This window comes from Stegostoma tigrinum, chromosome 7 (genome assembly GCF_030684315.1).
Source record: "Stegostoma tigrinum isolate sSteTig4 chromosome 7, sSteTig4.hap1, whole genome shotgun sequence".
NCBI classification, from domain to species: Eukaryota; Metazoa; Chordata; class Chondrichthyes; order Orectolobiformes; family Stegostomatidae; genus Stegostoma; species Stegostoma tigrinum.
Window position 1 is genome coordinate 75,447,484 of NC_081360.1, and position 22,649 is coordinate 75,470,132.

At 40.9% G+C, this 22,649-nt stretch overlaps 1 protein-coding gene across 8 annotated transcripts in view; it reads left to right on the plus strand.

The window, feature by feature from the left end:
• The window catches only part of spopla (speckle type BTB/POZ protein like a), a 198,277-nt gene that overhangs the window by 168,195 nt on the left and 7,433 nt on the right, over window positions 1-22,649 (plus strand). For all 8 annotated transcript variants that reach the window (XM_048534638.2, XM_048534634.2, XM_048534633.2 and 5 more), the window contains 6 exons: window positions 8,325-8,452; window positions 12,519-12,696; window positions 12,788-12,843; window positions 13,112-13,234; window positions 20,395-20,537; window positions 20,635-20,688. In XM_048534638.2, coding sequence (XP_048390595.1) covers window positions 8,325-8,452; window positions 12,519-12,696; window positions 12,788-12,843; window positions 13,112-13,234; window positions 20,395-20,537; window positions 20,635-20,688 — 682 coding nt within the window. The remainder of the gene's footprint in view (window positions 1-8,324; window positions 8,453-12,518; window positions 12,697-12,787; window positions 12,844-13,111; window positions 13,235-20,394; window positions 20,538-20,634; window positions 20,689-22,649) is intronic.

The following is a 22,649-nucleotide window of genomic DNA, read 5'->3' on the forward strand; positions in this document are numbered from 1 at the left end:
ACCAGATCTAAAAGATAAATTTCTAAATTGGAGGAAGGCCAACTTAGATGGTATTAGGTGAGTGCTTGCAAAAGTTAATTGGGGGCGGATGTTTGCAGGTAAAGGGATGGCTGGAAAATGGGAAGCCTTCAAAAATGACATAACAGGAGTCCAGATATGTTCCTGTTAGGGTGAAGGCAAGGCTGGTAGGTGTAGGGAATGCTGAATGACTAGAGAAATTGAGGTTTTGGTCAGAAAAAGAAGGAAGTACATGTCAGATATAGACAGCAGAACTCAAGTGAATCCCTAGAGGAGTATAAAAGCAGTCAGAGTACACTTAAAAGGGGAATCAGGAGGGAGAAAAGAGGACATGAGATAACGTTGGCAAATAGGCTCAGGGAGAATCCAAAGGGATTCTACAAATAAATTTAGGGACCCTATTTTCTCCCTAGTTATCCTTTTGCCCTTAAAGATCAGCAAGGCCGCATATATGTGGAACCGCGATGGGAAGATACTAAATAAGTATTTTGCTCAGTGTTTACTGAGAAGGATATGTGAAATATGGAACGTGGGAAAATTTATGGCAACATCTTGGAAAAAGTCCATACTCCAAAGGAGGTGGTGCTAGACGGCTTAAAATGCATAAAGATGGATAAATCTCTGAAACTTGATCAGATGTATCATAGAACGCTGTGGGAAGCTAGAAAAGTGATTGCTGGACCCATTGCTGAGATATTTGTATCATTGATAGCCACATGTGAGGTGCCAGAGAACTGGAGGTTGACTAACCTCTTGCCAGTATTGAAGAAAGGTAGTAAGGAAAAGTCAGGAATATATAGACTGGTGAGCCTGACATCGGTGGTGGGCATGTTGTTGGAGGGAATCCTGAGGGACAGAATTTACATATATTTGGAAAGGCAAGGACAGATTAGGGATAGCCGACATAGCTTTTTGTGTGGGAAATTGTGTCTGACTAACTTGATTGAGTATTTTTAAGAAGTAACAAAAAGGATCACTGAGGGCAGAGCGGTGGACCTGATCTATATTGATTCCAGTAAGGTGTTTGATAAGGTTCCTCATGGTAGACAGGTTAGCAAGGTTAGATTGCATGATAGCCATTATACATAGCCATTTGTATACAGATCCAGCTTGAAGGTAGAAGACGGAGGGTAATGCTGGAGATAACAAGGTGTAGAACTGGATGAGCAGAGCAGGCCAAGCAGCATCAGAGGAACAGAAAGGCTGACATTTCAGGCCTAGACCCTTTTTCAGAAAGCTTTTTGGATTGGAGGCCTGTGACCAGTGGTGTGCCACAAGGATCGATGCTGGGTCCCCTACTTTTCATTTGTATAAACGATTTGGATGTGAACATAGGTATGGTTAGTAAATTTGCAGATGACTCTAAAATTGGAGATGTAGTAGACATTGAAGTTTACCCTTCAATGGAATCTTGATCAGATGGGCCCTCTCTGATGAAGGGTCTAGGCCCGAAATATCAGCTTTTGTGCTCCTGAGATGCTGCTAGGCCTGCTGTGTTCATCCAGCTTCACACTTCGTTATCTTAGATGGGCCAGTGGGCTGAGGAGTGGCAGATGGAGTTTAATTTAGATAAATGTGAGGTGCTGCAGTTTGGAAGGCAAATCAGAGGCTGATTACACCTAATGGTAAGATCATAAGGAGTATTGCTGAACAAGGAGACCTTGGAGTGCAAGTTCATACTTCTCTAACACTGGAGTCGCAGATAGATAGGATAGTGAAGAAGGCATTTGATATGATTACCTTTATTGGTCAGTGCATTGAGGTCATGTTGCAGTTATACAGGACATTGTTTAGGCCATTTATGGAATACTGCATGCCATAGAAAGGATGTTGTGAAACTTGAAAGGGTTCAGAAGAGATTTACAAGGATATTGCCAGATTTGGAGGGTTTGAGCTATAAGGAGAGGCTAAATAGGCTAGAGTTATTTTCCCTGGAGCATCGGAGGCTGAGGGGTGACATTACAGATGTCCATATGAAGGGTATGGACAGGGTAAGTAGACAAGGTATTTTCCCTGTTGATGGGGGGGGCGCAGTCCTGAACTAGAGGGCATTGGTATCAGGTGAGATGGGAAAGATTTAAAATGGACTTATTATGGGGCACCTTTTTCACAGGTGGGGTGGTGTGCCTATGGAATGAGCTGCCAGAGGAAGTAAGGTATGATTACAACATTTAAAAGACGTCTGGATGGGTATATGACTAAGAGGGGTTTAGATGGATATGGGCCAAATGCTGCAAATGGGACTAGATTTGTTTAATGTATCTGGTCAGTGTGGATGAGTTTGACCAAAGGCTTTGTTTCCTTGCTGTACGTCTCTGAGTCTATGATTGCATGATGTGAGCATGTACTGTGGCACTGACTCCCAAAGCGCTCCTGCCTTCCTCATTCTGCTCACTGTGCTCAGAGTCTGGTTCTCCTGCTGTCACTCAGTTCAGTGCCCCTCATCATCCTACTTGCTACTACTGTAGCTACTTCCCTCCCAACTTTCATACTGACCCTTTCCCACTCACTGCTTTATGCCCAGAGATGGTGTGTGGGTGTGAAGCAGTGAGGAGTCACACAAGTATTTGTAGTGTGGAAAAACCCTAATTTGATTGCTCCTTTCCTTTGATGTCAGCAACTAACTGCAGCATTACTGGCTGTGACTGCGTGCATGCGCCCTTGTGATTTAATGACATCGTGATCTGCCTATGTCACATGGTCTGCAGCAATTCAGAAGTCCACTCTCTGCCACCTTCTAAGGAGCAATGAATGCTGAACCAGCCAGCAATCTCCACATCCCCAGAATGAATGGAACAAAATAATAAATGTTTATCTCAGATTGAACAAGTCTATAATCTGTACCAGCTCCCCTCATTGCTCAAGTGAGGCAGGCATCACTTAGATCCTTGAGCTAAACAATGACATAAGCCAGTGCTTTGATCTAGGATGTCTCTGTATTGTTTTGTATTTGCCCTTTTGCTGGAAGACGGTGTTTGTTATGAATACACAACTGAAGTTGCTCTGTTAACATGAGCATGTTGTTTGCATTAACTTTTCCAGCCTGCTGTTTCCACAGTATTTCTACATCAAACATCAGAGTCAGAGATACCCTTGTTATTAGTCCTCCAGAAAAATGACTTTTTTATCCTGACTTTGATTAAAAAAAACACCCTTTGTGTCTTTGTCAATGTCAATATTCATTGGAGTCCAGGACATAAGTGCTGATCAATGTGGCATTTTGATTATAGCTAAGCTGTGACAGTGGTTGGGAACCAGTGCAGTAGGTCAGCAAGAAAAACGACCAAGAAGGAGTTAGTTATTAAGGCCACCAAGGCTAAGAGGGAGAACAGACAGAGAGAGATTACCGAACTCAGTAGATCTGGCGGTTTGAAGTGTATATGTTTTACACAAGGAGTACGCCAGGTAAGGTAGATGAACTTAAAGCTTGGATTAGTACATAAAATTCTTATTTTGTAGCTATTACAGAGACTTGGTTGAGAAAGGGACAAGACTGGCAGTTTAATTTTCCAGGATTTAGATATTTCACACGAGGTAGAGAGGGTGTTGCAATACTCATTGCAATAGTCTCACAGCTGTACTGAGAGCTGACCTTTGGGAGGTTCATTCAGTGAAACCATTTGAGGTAGGGCTCAGGAATAGGAAGGGTACAGTCACTGATGGGATTGTACTACAGGCTTTCCAACAGCCACTGGGCGATAGAGAAGCAAATATGTGGATAGATTATGGAAAAATGTAAAAGCAACAGGGCTGTTGTAATGGGTGATTTTACCTTCCTCTATATTGTCAGAGATCCTTCAGTGCTGGGGCTCGGATTGGTTTGGTGGATGCTGCTTGGTCTGCTGTGTTCATCCAGCCTCACATTTTGTTGTCTTGGATTCTCCAGCATCTGCAGTTCCCATTATCTCTGGGAAGATAGTTTGATGGATCTAAGAGGGTTTTTTGAAACAATATGTAAATAGTCTAAAATACCAAAAGAATTGTGGATGCTGGAAATATGAAAAAAAAACAGAAATTGCTGGAAATTCACGGCAGGTCTAGCAGCATCTGCAGAGAGAAATCGGAGTTTATGTTTAGGGTCCAGTGACCCACCCTCAAAACTCATCCTCAAAGATCCCTCAAAGAATATAAAGAAAGCAGGAATCAACTTAAATAAAGAGTTAGGAAGGCTAAAAGTGCCCATGAAATGTCGGTGGCAAACAGATATAAGGAAAACCCTAAGGTGTTTTATACCTGTGTCAAGAGTTAGAGGCTCTATAAGGGAAAGATAGGTCCACTGAAGGATATTTATGTGGAGCTAGAGAAATGAGTGAGGTCCTGAATGGATTCTTTGCTTTAGTTTTCACAAGGCAATGGAGGATGATGAATCTAGAGAAGGATTTGTTGATATTCTAGGGCATATTGATGTAAAGAAGGAGCAGATGTTGAATGTTTTGAAATGTGTTAAGGTATGCAAGTCCCCAGGTCCTAACAGATCAAACCCAGAATACTGAGGGAGGGAGGCAGGTGAGGAAATTGCTGGGGTCTTGTACACAATCTTTATAGCCTCCTTAGTCACAGGAGAGGTCCCAGACGACTGGAGAGTAATCAGTGCTGTTCCATTGTTTAAGAAGTGCAACAAGGATAATCCAGGAAATCTCCAGCCTTATGTCAGTGATAGTGAAATTATTGGAGAAGATTCTTAGGGACAAGATTTTCTCACATTTGGGAAAATTGAACATATTAGCAATAGGCGGCATGGCTGTGTGCAGGAGAGGTCATGTCTCACAAACTTGATTGTCACTTCCTCAAAAAATCTCAAAGGTGATTGATGAGGGTAGGGTGGTGAACGTTGTCTGTGTGAACACTCGTAAGACCTTTGACAAGGTCCCTCATGTCAGGCTAATATAGAAGGTGAAGTAGCATGGGATCTGTGGTAAGGTGTATACAGAATAGGCTTGATCATAGAAGACAGACAGTAGCAGTGGAAGGGTTAGAGGTAACACAGCGGGCCAAGCTGCTTGGCCAGCTGTGCTCATCCAGCTCTACACCATGTTATCTCAGATTCTCCAGCATCAGCGTTCCTACTATCTCAGCAGTGGAACGGTGTTTTTTCTGCCTGAAGATCTGTGACCTATGACGGGGAGGTGATAGTCCAGTGGTATAGTCGCTGGACTGTTAATCCAGAGACCCAGCTAATATTCTGGTGACCTGCTGTGGCAGATGGCGGAATTTGAATCCAATAAAATATCAGTAATTAAGAACCTAATGAGGACCATGAATCAATTGTTGATTGTCAGGAAAGACCCATTTGGTTCACTAGTGTCCTATAGAGAAGAAAACTGCCATTCTTACCTGGTCTGATCTATATGTGACTCCTGACCCACAGCAATGTGGTTGACTCTGAGCTGAATTAGGGATGGGCAATAAATGCTGCCTAGCCAGTGATGCCCTCATCCCAATAATGAATAAAGAGGGAAAAAATCAGATCCCTATCTTCTGTCAGGACCAGTGCTGGGATCTTTGTTGTTTACAATAATATATAGGATAGTGAGGAGGATTGCCAAATGATACAGCAAACACCATATAGAGGCAAAAGATTTATAGTTTAGATTGGCTGGAGACTTGGGCAAATAAATAGCAGATTGAAATTATTGGGACAAATACAATGTCATGCATTTTGGAATGTCTAATATAGGTGGGAATTATACAGTAGATGGTTAAATTCTTAGAAAAATTAACATACAGAGGGATCCAGGCGTACTGGTCGTAGTTCCCTGAAAACAGCAACACAAGTGGATAAGGTAGTCAAGACGGCATATGACATGCTTGCTTTTGTTGAGGCACATCATGTTGCAGCTGTATAGAATTTTAGTTAGGCCATATTTGGAATATTTTGTACAGTTTGGGTCCTATCCTATCAGAAAGATGTGGACACTTTGAAGAGAGTACCAGGATGTTGCATGGCTTGGAGGGTATAAGCTATGAGGAGAGAATGGCAGAACTTGATTTGTTTTCAATTGAATGTTAGAGGCTTAGGCGTGACTAGGTACAAGTTTACAAATTGAGAGGTGTGGTTGGTGTAGGTTTCCCAGAGTAGAAATGCCAATTATTTAGTGAAATAGGTTTAAGGTAACAGGGGAAGGTTTAAAGGAGATGTCAGAAGCAGGTTTTTTTTAATGCAGAAGATGGTAAGTGCCCAGAATGTGCTGCCAGAGGAGGTGGTAAAAGCAGACAGAATGGAGATTTAAGAGGTATCTTAACAGTTATATAAGTAGGGAGAGAATAGAGGGATAAAGACCATGTAGAGGCAAAAGATTTTTAGTTTAGAAAGGCATCATGTGTCAGTGCAGATTTGGTGGGTCAAAGGGCCTGTTTCTGTACTGTTTGTTGTTCCTTGTGATGGTATCAGACATTTTATACAAATTGGGGAGTTCTGGAGTGTGTCCAGATTTCTATTCCAGTTGTAAAATCAACTTTATTTCAGTCAGAGTTGAGTTGTTGCTCTAAAATGAAGTTTAGTGTTGGTACTGCATGGTACATTAAATTTTGATCCCTATCAGTGTATTCAAAGGAATTTATTCCATTTGGTTGATTTTCATCAATGTCTGAGTCCTGCTGCATTTGCCCAGTCTACTCGTGGAATGGTATTTTGGCACAGGAAACCGCCTGTTATTTCCTGTGCTAGCTCTAGTTGATTTTATTTTCCTGTACAGCCTTCATTGCAGCTCAGTTTATTGGCACAAAGTTGCCTTTTCCTAAGTCCCCATTCCCAATTCAGCACCAACCTGCCTTTTTGATGGTGGGGGACAGTGCTCTGACTCTGTTTGATTTAAGGTCCTTAAATAGCCATTTTAAAATTTTCATGAAGGCAATCAATAAATAATCATCTTAATTAATTAGCTCCAATGATCTGTTTTTGACCTATGCACCGACTGAACATGAGAATGTCGTAGAATTTTCTTTGGGATGTAATTGTCAATTAATGGTGTTATGAAATGATGTTGTATGGTTACAAATTGTTATAATTAGAATAAATGTGGTGGAACCATGTGCTTTTGGTGTTTCAAGCTTAATCTACATGCAACTTTCATCGCAATAGGTGAAACATGCAGAAAAGCATGAATCAACTAGGAACAGATCTGAGTTCCAATGCCTTTTTAATTATTTTAAAATCAGCTGTTTGGACATGTTATGACTCACCTTTGGGTCAAGTGGGACTTGAATCTGTATCTCTGACCCAGCAGTAGGACTGTATCGCTGTGCCATAAGAGCTCTTCTATGCCTTATTATATTAATGTTAATTTTGGCTCAGACTTACCCTTGTTTATTTAAGGTTTCCTTAGCTTGATTTAGTCAGGTGACTTGTGCGGCTGTCTTAAGTCAGTGTCTTTTACTTCTTCTGAACTATTTCTGTCCAGCAAAGTTGCCAGCTGTTTATTCAGAAATTGCTATCATCACTCCATACTAAGTGCATAAAACCTGTCTTACCCTCAGCTAGTCAATTAACTCCTTTGCCAAAATCCAATATGTTCAATTTGAGTTGTTGAGAACCCAAAGAAGTGTTTAGTTTTAAAGAATCTTGCATTAGCAGGTAGAATACTATTTTCATGAGTTGATTGCTGTCCTACAGGACAGCAGGATAGTATTGTGTTCAGTATTTTGTTTCTTACTGCCAACTTTACACGAAAGTTTTTACTAAGTTGGGTTGAAGCTTAGTGCTGTAAGAGCTCAAGTTACAGCCATAATTGTCATCCTTGAGGTTCTATACATTGACCCCCCCCACTGATATTCTGATTAATGAAGGCAAGCCGGTATTGCCTCTTTTCGTCCTGACTTTAATACTGTCACTTAGTTCTGTGAAATTTGATGTGCTTTATATTTGAAGTTAGGAGTTCCTTTGATTTCCCAATTGCCATCTTGGATGACGACTTCAGTTTTAGCATCAAGGCCAATATGTTGCAGGTCTGTCACACCAACTGGATGGTTTTAGGAGCCACCCTCATTGCCAATCCACAGTATTTGTCTTGAGTTCATTTAAAGCAGGAGATTGTTACTCTGTCATTTTATCCCACATATAGATGTGGGGTGGGTTGTCAAACAAACGTGAAAGAGTTATTGTTTCAGAAAGAAAAAGATTTGTTGAAACATAGTTGAAATTTACTAGACATAAAGAAGAATGCTTTCCTCTTCATTGTTTATCTTTTGCTAGGAATTATGAGTGTGCAGATTCTCCTAGCATTTGATGTTATAGTCATGTGATGCTTCATGTCTGGTTTTTTTTGGTATTTGTCATGGATATCCTTCCTTTCATTTATTTCCAATAGAAAGTCAAAGAGCATACCGATTTGTCCAGGGCAAGGACTGGGGTTTCAAAAAATTTATCCGTAGAGACTTTCTTCTAGATGAAGCAAATGGCCTTCTTCCAGATGATAAACTTACACTGTTCTGTGAAGTAGGTGAATATTATTGCAAATACTTGTTGCTGATAATTATGTGTTTTATTGCAAAGGCTTGCTGTGTCAATTTACCTTATGGGATAAATTGCTAAAAAGGGTAAATTAACTTGTTCTATTGTTATGTAGAAATACATACCTTGTAACCCAATCAACTATATTTTGGAATTATACACTGTCCACCAGAAACCAAAATAAGAATTTTAATAATCAAAGCTCAAAAATTATAATATTTCCTTTGCATTTTTTTGTGTTTAAATGTTTATTTCTTTTCTCCAGCCTTTCTTATCTGTCTCCTTTTTTCCCCACAGCATATTTTGTTATTGTTCAAGACTAATTTTAGAATGCAGCATTGAAATCTAAATGCACCATGCCAGTATACCAATTTTCATTATGTAAAAGCATTTTGATACGTTTGTTCCTTTCTACTCCTTTTCTCCACTCAAAGCGTGCAAAAGTTTGGTTCTGCTGGTTTTGTTTTTAACAAAAACGTTTGTTAAAAGGCAATCCAGGGAAGTCAGCAAAGTAATGCCGAAAGAATTTTTATAAATAACCACAAGGAATGGGTATTTTAATGTTCTATAATTGAGCCCATGATGATTGTGTTACCCTTCAGGGTTTATAATTCCTTCCCACTCTGGGATTGTATTTAACACCACTTTGATCCTATTTATTCTTTGAGGGGATGTATACATCATTGCAAAACCAGCATTTGTTAAACCATCTGTAATTGCCTTGAATATAGTGGCTCACCAGATCGTTTCAGGGGCAGTTAACTAAATTGCTATGGCTCTGAAGTCACAGGTAGGCCAGACTAGGAAAGGAGAATAGATTTCCTTCCTTGAAGAATGTTTGTGAACCAGATGACTTCTTACCACAATCAACAGTAGTTTCATGTTCACCATTACGAAGGAAAGCTTTCATTTCAAGATTTTCCCATGGCGAGATCTGTATGATTACAAGTTGCTGTTAATATTGCATTAATTGTTTGAGCTATCATTTTGTCTTTGATTTTACTCAGGGAGAAATATGTGATCATTGCCACTGTTTATGTATGTCTGTGGAATGGAACACATAATTGCTAAGCCAGCATTTTTCTAGTGCATTGCTAAATATCTTTCTAATGTGAAATGTAATAGGGGTTGATGGCCAAAGGCTGTCATTCCTGGACAGTTATTCCAGAGACCCAGGTAATATTCTGGAGACCGTGTTCAGATCCTGCAACGGTAGATGGTAGAGTTTGAATTTTTAAAAAATCTGAATTTACGAGTCTAAAAAATGACCATTGTGAATTGTCACAAAATCCCATCTGGTTTACTGATGTCCTTTAGGGAAGGAAACTACCATCCTTACCTGGCCTGGCCTACACGTGACCCCAGACCCACAGCAATGCGGTCGACTCTTAACTACTGTCTGGGCAATTAAGGATGGGCAATAATTGTTGGCCTAGCCTGCAATAATGTCATCCTGTGAATGAATTTTGAAAAAGAGTTGTAATATTACATACTGCAACCAGTAGATATGCTAAAACAGTGAGAGAGGCCTTCTTTGATGTTTGTATCTTTGCTTATTGCCTAACATTGTCCTACAGAGGACTTGCATAATTTAAATACATCTGATGTAATGCAATCTCCTAGAAAATGCCGGGTGCATAATTTAGTCAATGATTCGTTCAATTAGCTTTGTGTACTCCTGTCGTTAGATCATTTTTACATAATTTGGCATGTTGAGACAGTAATTCAGGAAGGAAATACAAAATTGGTTGAACGTTTTCACAGCATGCCATTGACCCTAATTGTTGTCTGAATGGGCAATATCCTTAAAGCACTGCTCATCTGTGCTGAGAAGTTTAGATCTATTGTATCGGTATACTGACAGGTTACAACATTAACTGTTGACTGGCATCTTCTGAGTGATAAATATTTAAGTGATCTAACTTTTACTTTGATCTGAGTATTTTCAGAGTAAGTGAGAAACTCTATACATGATTACTACTTAATTATATCATTATGTTCTGTAAAAGTAATAATTGAAACGTGGCCTGTGGGAATGGGTGTTATGAATTTAATGCATTGTATTTTCATTTAAGCAGACAAATTAAATATGCTGCATGATGAATTTGTTATGAATGTAATTATTTAATTGACGCGGTTACGAGAGATATCATGATGTTTGGTGAATTTATCATCTGTTGCTAATTTTTGGAAAATTTTTGAGGGAAATAAATTTGAATATTAACCCCCCATGTACTTTGGTCGCAAAAACAGGAAGATGGATTATTATCTGAGCAGTGATAGATTGGGAAACGAGGAACAAAAACAGAAGTTGCTCGGAAAGGAGGATGCAGTTTTCTCCCACAGCCCAAAGATATGCAGGTTAGGTGGATTGATCGTGCTAAATTGCCCATAGTGTTCAGGGATGAGTAAATTAAGTGGATTAGTGGTGGAAAATGCAGAGTTAGGGGGGTGAGGCTGTGTGTGATGCTCTTCTAAGAATTGATTGGGACTTGTAGGGCCAAAAGGCCTGTTTCCACCCTATAGGGATTCTATAAAAAGAAAGTTGTGGGTGGAACTGGAAGAAGGAATGTTTCACATACCTCAAGAAACGTTCGTTAAAAGGCAATCAAAGAAACAGGCCTAACTGGGTCACATGGCCAATCCTCTGACCTGAAGGAATGAAAAGAAATGTTCAGAGTGAAGACTAGCTTGGCAAGGAGGCCTAGTAATGGATGGAGTTAGGTCAGGCCTTTCTTCAAGGAAGAACCTGATAGTCCCGAGACCATGGGGCATGGATGTGTAACGGAATTGCATGTCCAAAAACAGGAAGGTAGATAATTATCTGAACAGCAATAGACTGGGAAATGAGGACGTACTTCAAAATCTCACTGTCCTTGTACACCAGTTGCTGAAGGTAAACACGCGGGTGCTGCAAGCTGTGAAGAAAGCAAATGGTAGTTTGCTTTCATAGTGAGACAATTCTAATACAGGTACAGGGATGTCTTGTTGTAACTGTTTGTAATTTTGTTTTTTTTGTTTGCCATTAATTAAGTCTGTTTGATATGCATTATTGGATATTGTGCAGATCAGTTGAGGGGGTAAGAAGTTAATGACTATAATGATCATCGCAAAATGAATGATTTAATAATCACTTCACATAATGTATTTAGAGCATATAGCCTGAAAGTGTCAATATAGTGAAAGGTCTAAAATTTCTTTAACATTTGTGCCCAAGTACTCATTCATGTAGATAGCAAGAACTGGTTTTTAAAAAAAATCATGAAGTTGCATGTGTAATTGCAAAAACATTCAAGCAACCTTGACCTTTTGCTTCTATCGATCAAATCTTCCATCTAAATGAAACTTGGCTGTACCCTCAGGACTGGTCATCATGTCAACTCTGATTTGGAATGTAGTTAGATTGTGTTTGCATAGATGGGGCGTGAGGGGCTTGTCTCAAACTTGTTACCAAATTTTTAGACACAGCAATAAACTAAGTAATTTCAACTTCTTGATTTTTTAAAAAACTTTTATCCGCAGTGATGTTTTTTGCATTATAGTTCTCTTGTAATGAAAACAGCAGTACATGTTAAAAATAAAGTTCCCTTTGTCAGGTTGTTTCTTGTGCCCCATCCGACGTGTATGAACGATGATTAAATAGATTAAAATTTTAAAGTTTAAGACACAAGAACATACTAATGGGTATCCATTCTTTCTTTGGGCCCAGAATATTTACACTGCATTATGCTTATTTTAAGTTCTGCTGTCATCAGATTGGAAAGTTGCTTGCCTGGCAAAATGGGTGCAGCATCATGCACGATTTCAGGTTATGGCAAAAGAAAGACCCTTGACCTGAATTTTTATGAAGAACACAGTGACAGTGAATCATTTAGCCTCTAGTTTAAGATGACTGAAACCTTTGTTAACATAAGCAATTCTGTGAATAATAAATCATTAAAAAGAATTGCTTTATTAATATTTACTACAGCTGAAATAAGACAATACAAGTTATTAGACTGTTGTAAATGTTGTATTTTGACTTTTGTTTTGTTCCTCCCCTATGGCTCAGGTGAGTGTAGTTCAAGATTCTGTTAATATATCTGGTCAATCAAATATGAATACACTAAAAGTTCCAGAATGTCGGCTGGCTGATGATTTGGGAAATCTGTTGGAAAGTTCTAGATTCACGGACTGCTCCCTTTACGTGGGTGGACAAGAATTCAAAGCTCACAAATCAATTTTAGCAGGTAGGTACTTTCTGATTTTTTAAAAAAAATTGCGTTTATCTATGTAATTGAAGAATTCTTGGTCTTATGACCCTTCCTTCCTTTTTGTCAGCACGGTCTCCAGTTTTTAATGCAATGTTTGAACATGAAATGGAAGAAAGTAAGAAGGTAAGATTTGTCATTATTGTTCGTTTTAAGATTTAATAGCCTTTGACAGGCCTGTTGGTATGTTTTTTCACACCTTTGTTTAAACTTTTTGGTAATATGCGTTTGAATTCTAACAGTGCAGCTTTGTGTAAACCTCTAAATTACCGTTAATATTGTGGTAGAATTGCAGTTAATGCATTGAATGAATATTAGAGATGGTGTCACATCTTTAAACTTGTAATCATTTATATTATTTTTAATATTACATTTTAATCTTTTTTCTCAATAGAACAGAGTAGAAATAAATGATGTGGATCCTGAGGTGTTTAAGGAAATGATGAGATTTATCTACACAGGAAAAGCACCAAATCTCGATAAGATGGCTGATAATCTGTTGGCTGCAGCAGATAAAGTAAGTAATGAACATTCAAGAGGTAGTGCCAGAAAAAAGTTTCAGGCAGTCTCATCATCAGGAAGCATTCTTTTACATTGATACACCAGGAAGATGGCTAAGTGAAATACGTAATGTAATCTGACATTTCAATGCGGTAGTGAGTGCGATGCACGGAGGGGTGAAGTCTTTTGAACAGCATTTTAAACTGAGGTATTAGCTACCTGGTCAAGAAAATATTGAAGATTCTGTAAGGTTTTGGAGTAGATGTATAGCTCAGATGTGGGTGTTGAGGTTGTTAAAATTGGTTGGCTCACCGAGCTGGTTTCTTGTTTCGCAGGCGTTTTGGTACCATACTTGTTAACATCAACAGTACAGCCTCCGATGAAGCATCAGTATGTTTTCCCGCCTGGTTTTAAAACTCTGGGGTCTGTTGAGATGGATTGTCTCACTTCCATTTTTCCTTCATAATGGAATGTATATGGGGCCGAGTTCAGTGCGTTTATTAATAGCATGCTTCGTGGAATGCCATGCTTCGTGGAATTCTCTTGCCTGTCTCTGCCTTGCCTGTCCCAGGATCTTGGTCTTGTCCCAGTTGAAGTGGTGGTTCTCCTTGTCCATGTGGATTGAGATGAGTGAGTATTGGTCGTGCCTTTTTGTAGCCAGTTGGTGTTCATGTACTCTTCTTGTTAGTTTCCTTCCTGTTTGTCCAATGCAGTGTTTATCACAGTCTCTGAAGGGGATCTTGTAGCTGACATTTGGTCCTGCCTGTGGCAGGGGGTGGGTCCTTAGTTTGGGTGAGCCATTTGTAGGGTTGGCATGGGGTTGAACAAGAGCACAACCCAGGTGAAACCATCTCGAAAGACAACATGCTCATGGTAGAGCACAAGGCAAATGGAGAACTGCAAACGAAAGTACACCAAAAAGCCCCACACACAGAACAGGTGCTGAACTTCAGTAGTAATGGTGGTATTATTGCTGCACTGTTATTCCAGAGGCACCGATTCCTGGATTCAGATCCCATCACAGTCGATGGTGGAATTTGAATGTAATAGAAGTTTGAAACTGACAGCCTACTAATGACCGGAATATATTGTCGATTGTCATGAAAAATCCACCTGGTTCACTGATGACCTTTTAGAGAAAGAAACTACCATCCTTACCTGGATAATAAAGTGTGGAGCTGGATGAACACAGCAGGCCAAGCAGCATCTCAGGAGCACAAAAGCTGACGTTTCAGGCCTAGACTCTTCATCAGATCTCTGATGAAGGGTCTAGGCCCGAAACGTCAGCTTTTGTGCTCCTGAGATGCTGCTTGGCCTGCTGTGTTCATCCAGCTTCACACTTTATTATCTTGGATTCTCCAGCATCTGCAGTTCCCATTATCTCTGATACCATCCTTACCTGGTCTGACCCAGAACTAGGCCTGTGCTCGCTCTGCCCCTGGGCTAGACTGTGCTCGCTCTGCCCCTGGACTCAGCTTGTGCTCGCTCTGCCCGGGACTGGGCCTGTGCTCGCTCTGCCCCTGGACTCAGCCTATGTTCACTTTACCCCCGGGACTCAGCCTATGTTCACTTTACCCCCGGGACTCGGCCTGTGCTCGCTCTGCCCCGGGACTCGGCCTGTGCTCGCTCTGCCCCGGGACTCGGCCTGTGCTCGCTCTGCCCCGGGTCTCAGCCTGTGCTCGCTCTGCCCCGGGACTAGGCCAGTGCTCTCTCTGCCCTATCTACTACACTTCTCGCATTAAAACAAATGCACCTCAGACCACCTGTCCCTTTGTGTTCATCATCTGCTCCCCGACTACTATTCCCTTTAGTCACACTGACTCCATTATCTAGTTCCCTACAGGCTTTCGTTACTCCCACTTTTCTGTCCAATATTTGGTTCCCATCCCCCTGCCACATTAGTTTAAACCCTCCCTCACAGCAAAAGTACCCCCAAGGACATTGGTTCCAGTCTGGTTCAGGTGTAGACCGTCCAATTTGTAATAGTCCCACCTTCCCCAGAACCTGTCCCAAACATCTGAACCCCTCCCTCCTACACCATCTCTCAAGCTACGCATTCATCCTGGCTATTCTTTCATTTCTGCACTGAAGAGCACATGGCACCGGTAGCGATCATGAGATTACTACCTTTTGAGGTCCTATTTTTTAACTTGACTCCTAACTCCCTAAATTTTCCTTGTAAGACCTCATCCCGTTTTCTGCCTATATCGATGGTGCCTATATGCACCACGACAACAGGCTGTTCATCCTCCCCCTTCAGAATGTTCTGCAGTCGATCGGAGATGCCCCTGACCCGTGCACCTGGGAGGCAACATACCATTCGGGAGTCCCGTTTTCGACCCCAGAACCGCCTATCTACTCCCCTTACAATTGAATCCCCAATGACTATCACCCTTCCATTCTCTTTCCTGCCCTTCTGTACAGCAGAGCCAACCACGGTGCCTTGAACCTGGCTACTGCTGTCTTCCCCTGGTGAGCCATCTCCCCCAACAGTATCCAAAACGGAATACCTGTTTTGAAGGGAGATGACCACAGGGGACATCTGCACTGCCTTCCTGCTCTTTCCCTGCCTTTTGGTCACCCATTCGCTTTTTCCCTCAGCAATCCCAATCTGTGGTGTGACCAGCTTGCTAAACGTCCTCTCCATGACCCCCTCAGCATTGCGTATGCTCCAAAGTGAGTCCATCCGCAGCTCCAGAGCCGCCATGCGGTCTGACAAGCTGCAGCTGGACACACCTCCTGCACGTGAAGGAGCCAGGGACATCAGCCCTGTCCCTGAGCTCCCACATTGAGCAAGAGGAGCACAACACGGGTGTGAGACCTCCTGACATTATTAAACTTAACTTAGATAAATGAAAAAGAAACCAAAAAAGTTTTTTGGCAGTCACACGATATATATAAAGAAACGTGAAATAGAAAAAGCCTTACCTTATCTACACACCACCGATTCTCTTTTTTTGGTCAGAGGACGAAGGCGGGTGGGAGACACTACACGTGTAGTGTCTCGGGTTCAGCCGCTGCCCAAATAAATGAAGACCGCTCCCGCTTGAGGTAAGCTTTTTAAAGTGGGAAAAGAAAACCTTACCTTCCCAGCAACCTCCTGATGCTTTCTCTGTCTCGCTCTCGCTCTCCTCCCGAAAATGAACTCAACCCCATATACATTCCGTTATGAAGGAAACCTGGAAGTGAGGCAGCCCATCTCAACGGACCCCAGAGTTTTAAAACCAGGCAGGAAAACACATTGACGCTTCATCGGAGGCTGAACTGAGAATGCTACAAAGTGTGGTAACAAACGTGTGCGAAACAAGAAACCAGTTCAGCGAGCCAACCAACTTCAACAACTTCAGCACCCTCAACCCAAGCTACAACTCTATTTCAAAACCTTAGATAATCTTCAATATTTACTTGACCAGGTAGCTAATACCATAGTTTAAAATGCTGTTCAAAAAACTTCACCCCTCCATGCATCAAACCCTCACTACTGCATTGAAATGTCAGAATATATTATGTATTTCACTTAGCCGTCTTATCCTTGAGGGATGATATGTCCATCGCTTCTACTAGGCATGATCTGCACCTGGAAGATTTTGCTTAAAACAGGGCAGGACAGTTGTTACAGACTAGAATGCACTGATTTAAAAGGCTATTAGAAGCAGATTCAACAATGAATTTTAAATGGGATTTAAATTGAATACTCGAAAAGCAAACTTTTGTTAGGCATTGGGAAAGGTTATGGCGTTGGGATTAATTTAAAAGTTTTAAAGAACTAACACAGGCACATTAGATGAAATGGCAACCTCCCGTGCTGTATGACTCTAAATCGCATTAGTTTGCTTGGTCTGAAGAAATTATTAAAAGTTATGCTCGGGTTCTTGAAAAACGAAGTAGAATATCTCTGCATGAAATGGGATTAAAAGCAAGAAATGTCTTCCAGATTGACTAGTGGACTCAACAATCTGAGACACACTGACGAGGCAGTTACTGCCATAGTGTGGAATGTTCTGTACTTTTAATTGAAGCATTTTATCAAATTGAGGGTGAAAAAAAGATACATTCTTCATAAATTTCTGTGGTAATGATTCGTCCCCATCAGGCGCACACAGGATTGTCTAGAATTTTATCTGAAGAAAATTTATGTAGTGGCTTCAGTCAAAAATGTTTCAGAAATTTTCATTCTTGCAGATCTGCCAGTGCAGAGAAATTTGGTTTCTGCCATTTTTAATCATTTTTGACCTACTTAAAATTATTTAAAATAGTACACAATTTCCCGTTACATTCTCATACTTCTCACCTGGGAGCCATGAAATTGATGTAATTGTGAATACATCCCATCCACTTTAATGACTAGTGAAAATATGTATTTTGGGATTCGGGTCAAGGATGTATTTTGAGAATAAGGGGAATCTCTCACCCAGCAATTGAATTGGAATTCTTAATTATCTTTCTTGAACAAATTTTTGTTAAGACATTCGCTCGAGAGAAGACTTTAAAATTTTTGTTTACGTTGTGAAATAGGCCCCAATTTTCACCTGTTCACTTGTAGCTTCCTGTAAAAGCTATTTCATTTTCCCAGTGCCTCTATCACTGCCTCGTGTTCGGGTGGGGGAGCCCAATTATTTTTGTCTCCATCTCCACCTATTATTTACTCCTCCCCACCCCTTCTTCAACATATACCAACCTTTTCCAAGCTACAGTCAGTTCTGAAGAAAGGTCACTGAGCCCGAACGTTAACTCAGCTTTCTGTCTACAGATACTGCCATACCTGTTGAGATTTTCCAGCAATTGTTGTTTTTGTTGTGAATTCAAAACCAATCCCTGTTTTCAATGATTTCAAAATATAACTACATTGTCATTAAGCAAACCTAATGGTCAGTTTAACTTTGTTACAAAGTTAAACTGACCATTAGGTTTGCTTAATGACAATGTAGTTATATTTTGAAATCATTGAAAACAGGGATGGTTTTGAATTCACAACAAAAACAAAAATTGCTGGAAAATCTCAACAGGTATGGCAGTATCTGTAGACAGAAAGCTGAGTTAACGTTCGGGCTCAGTGACCTTTCTTCAGAACTGACTGTAGCTTGGAAAAGGTTGGTATATGTTGAAGAAGGGGTGGGGAGGAGTAAATAATAGGTGGAGATGGAGACAAAAATAATTGGGCTCCCCCACCCGAACACGAGGCAGTGATAGAGGCACTGGGAAAATGAAATAGCTTTTACAGGAAGCGGAGTGTAGGGATCTGTAGTCAAGGTAACTGTGGGAATCAGTTGGATTTGTATTGGAGTTATAGCCAGCCTATCCCCAGAAATCGTAGAACCCTTCTAGCGTGGAAGCAGGCCATTAGGCCCATTAAGTCCACACCCTCCCTCCGAAGAGCATCCTACCAGATCCAACCCTTCCCCTATCCCTGTAACTGTGAATTTCCCATGGCTAATCCACTTAACCTGCACATCCCTGGATGCTACGGGCAATTGAGCATGGCCAATCCATCTAACCTGCACATCTTTGGAACATGGAAGGAAACTGGAGCCTGCAGAGGAAACCGGCACTGCAGCTTCACAGCACTCGGGACCCAGTTCGATTCAGATGAATGGCTGTGTGCAGTTTGTACATTTGCCCCATGTCTGCATGAGTTTCCTCCTCCTGTCTAAAGATGTGCAGGTTAGGTGAATTGGCCATGCTAAATTGCCCATAGCGTCCAGGAATGGGTAAGTTAACTGAATTAGTCGTGGCAAGTGCAGGGTTACAGGGATAATGTAAGGGTGAGAGCCTGGGTGTGATGTCTATCAAGAGTCAGTGTGATCATGTTGGGCCAAATGACCTGTTTGTACACTGTAAAGATTCTATAAAAAGGAGTTGTGGGTACGGGTCATGCTGGCACCCACGTATCTCGCAAAAAAACAGGCATAGCTGGGGTCCATGCAGGTACTGTGGCCAACCTGCTGACCTGAAGAAAGTGAGAAGGATTAAAAGATGATGTTCAGAGTGAGGACAAGCTTGCTGGGGAGGTCTAGTAATGGATGAAGTTGGTTCAGGCCTTCCTTCAAGGAAGAAGCTGAGAGTGCTGAGACCATCCTGATTGGGTATAGATGTGTATGTCCATGGTAAAGAAGACATGGCTAGAGCCCACAAACTGGAAATTCTGGAACTCCTGTAAAGCATCAGAAGAATTATGGGGTGTAAGTGGGAAGGGACCAGAAGAAGGATGAAAAAAATCAGTTCGAGGCAGAAGCAATAGGACTTGCCTGGACAGTCCTGTTTGTAGATTTTGGGAAAGTAGTAGAAGCAGCTTCACGGGATTTTAGGAGTATGAGCTTGGAGGCAGTGGCGACAAGATCAGTAGATGAAATGAGGTTGATGACCATTGTGGGGACACAGTAGCCTAGTGTTCCTTAGCGGGGTTGAGATTCAGGGAGAGACAGGAGGACGTATCTGAGAGCTCTGCAATGCAGTCTTCAGTACGGCAGACAACAATTGCACCACTTTTGTTGGCAGGCTTGATTACAAAGTCAGGTTTGGATCTGAGAGTATGGACTGCAGCCAGTTCAGAGGGCAGTAGGTTGGGATGAGTGCAGCTGGGGGGTTGGGAGGATGGGAGGAGCAGAGAAATTGAAATGAATAGTGTCATATCGATAGTTCTCAACAAACAGGTAGAGTACAAATAAACAGCTGGAGGGACAGGTCTCAGTTGAAGGGATCTGTCGGATGGGGAGAAGACTCTTGTCCAAAAAAATTAGCACAGAGGTGAAGGCAGTGGAAGTGAGTTCAGTGTCGTGTCATGCTCTTAATTCATTTAAGGTGGGGGTGCAGCAAGATAAGAAATAAGACTTTTACTGATTACAGAACATTCAGTATCAGAGTGGAAGGTGAGAAGGGATCGTAAATGCATGACAAGAGGTGTGTTTGGAACAGGGGATGGAGAGGGGAAGGGAGAAAGTGTGTATCACCAAGCTGTAGCGTTTTGTATTCCTCAGTGCCTTAAAGGGAAAGAAAAAGCTTCTTGTTATAAATGAGCCAGAATTGGTGTAGAATTCAACTGTTTTTTTTAAACTTTTAGGAAGGCGTGCTAACTTGCAGAAAAGATGTGCATATTAATTCTAAAGGCAGTAGATGATGTTTCTACTTGACAGTTGCCAGTTTTATGAGATAATCAATATTTTTCTGCTGTCCTTCCAGTACGCACTAGATCGTTTGAAGGTTATGTGTGAAGAAACCTTGTGTAGTAACCTTTCAGTCGAAAATGTGGCAGAAATTCTCATTCTTGCAGATTTGCACAGTGCAGAACAGCTGAAAGCACAAGCAATAGACTTCATTAACAGGTAAGTGTCATTGCTTTCATTTGGAATCTCAGCTGCCAAATCTATATTTTGAGTTTGATGAATTATTTTTCTTTCTTTTACTGTTTTCCCATTACAGATGCAGTGTTCTCCGACAGCTCGGGTGTAAAGATGGGAAAAACTGGAGCAACAAGTAAGTAAAGTGGAAATATGGAAGTGAATGGGTGTGATTTTTGAGATTTAATATCTTACATTCCTTAACTTCATTTTATGTCACAGCTCTATCTGAAGATAGACTATTATATGTTCTTTTAAAGGACAAACAAATGCAAAACAGAATAAAACCTACAATGTAGTCAGCACTGCCTTTCCATATACAACTCTGCAAAGTGCAAAGAAGGGTTGGTTTCTAAGTTTTGTCGTCTGTTAGATTGCAAATAGATTTCTTTTTCATTCCATGCTAAATTCTGATTGTATGTAATTATAATAGCCGTTTTAGATTTACTTTCCTATTTAAATCATCATAGAACCGCTACAGTGTGGAAACAGGCCCTTCAGCCCAACAAGTCCACACCGACCTTCAGAGCACCCCACCCAGACCCATTACCCTTTCCCTGTAATCCATCTACGCATCCCCTGACTGCTATGGGCAATTTAGCATGGCCAGTTCATTTAACCTACACCATCTGTGGACTGTAGGAGGAAACCCAAGCAGACACGGGGAGAATATGCAAACTCCACACAGTCAGGTGCCCAAAGGTGGAATCGAGCCCGGGTCCCTGGCGCTGTGAGGCAGCAGTGCTAACCACTGAGCCACTGTGCTGCCCCAAATATGTCCAACCTTTTGCCCTTGGGGAAATGATCCTAATTAGGGAGTTACTCACACTTGGATTCCACTCACTAGCTCAGTTGACTGGATAACTGGTTTGCAATGCAGAGTGACATCAGCAATGTGCGTTCAGTTCATCTATTGGCTGATGTTACCATGAAGGTCCCACCTTCTCAATGTCACCCCTTGCCTGAAGCATTGTGACCTTCAAGGTAAACTCCCCACCAGTCATCTTTCTGTAATGGGAGAGTAGCCTTATGATTTTCTGAGACTATGTCAACTTTACCTTTACTGTTGTAGAGCCGTGTTGTCCAATAATGTGCAAGCATTTTGTACTGTAAGTACACCTAAAATTAAATCACAAGAGACCAAGTAATTGTGCTGTACCTGCATGGATTCGTTATGGTCTGTTTTTGAATTTGAGTTGAGAATTTGATGAGATATTACTTTATGAAAGGCTGCAAAGGATTATTTATGCTTTTAATTGTGTAAAACGTCCTAAAGATCTAGCCATTAGATTGTGCTACTTTGTTCTAGATGCGCTGCAAAGAAAAGCTCTGCACAGAGCTTGTTTTGTGATCTTTAACTCATTTTTTGCAAGTGCATTTTTAAAAGTTGACATCTTGCATTTTGCTTTACAAAATGGGAAAGTAAATCACAATTTCAGTTTTATTAAATCAGAAAATCATTATTTCCAAATATTAGTTGATATCCAATATAGCATTACAATCCAATAGCAATTGGCTGTAGCTCTCCTTTTATAAATGAGTTTTAGTTTTTCAAAGAACTAAATTGTATTAAAAAAACAGATTGTGAGAGTCAAATATAAGAAATGCTGGAACTCGCAAATAAAAACAAAAGTTTCTGGAAATAATCAACAGGCCTGGCATCATCTTTGGAATTATTATTTCAGGTTGATGGTTCTTCCATTTGAACTGAAAAAATGTAAAATGTTTAAAGCAAGTAAAAATGGGGACACACATGGGAAAGGGGATGAAAAGGAACATCTATGAAGGTATGGAATGCAAGAGAGATGAAATGACAGGAGTTGGTTGTGCAAGCCAAAGAAAGTGATAATGGATAAGTGAAAATAAAATATCTAGAGGAACTTTACTGTGCTGAATCATGAACATCTACTGTGTGATAGTCTTAAGTTCTAAGAAGAACCAAGAAGCCAAACCATTAAACAGCAGCAGCTTTATTATAGAGGCATTTGTTCTGTGGCAACAAGGTTAGAGAGAAAACCAAAACAGAAATTTCTGTAAAAGCTCAAAAGGTCTGGTAGCATCTGTGGAAAGAAAAGGCAGAATTAACATTTGAGGTCA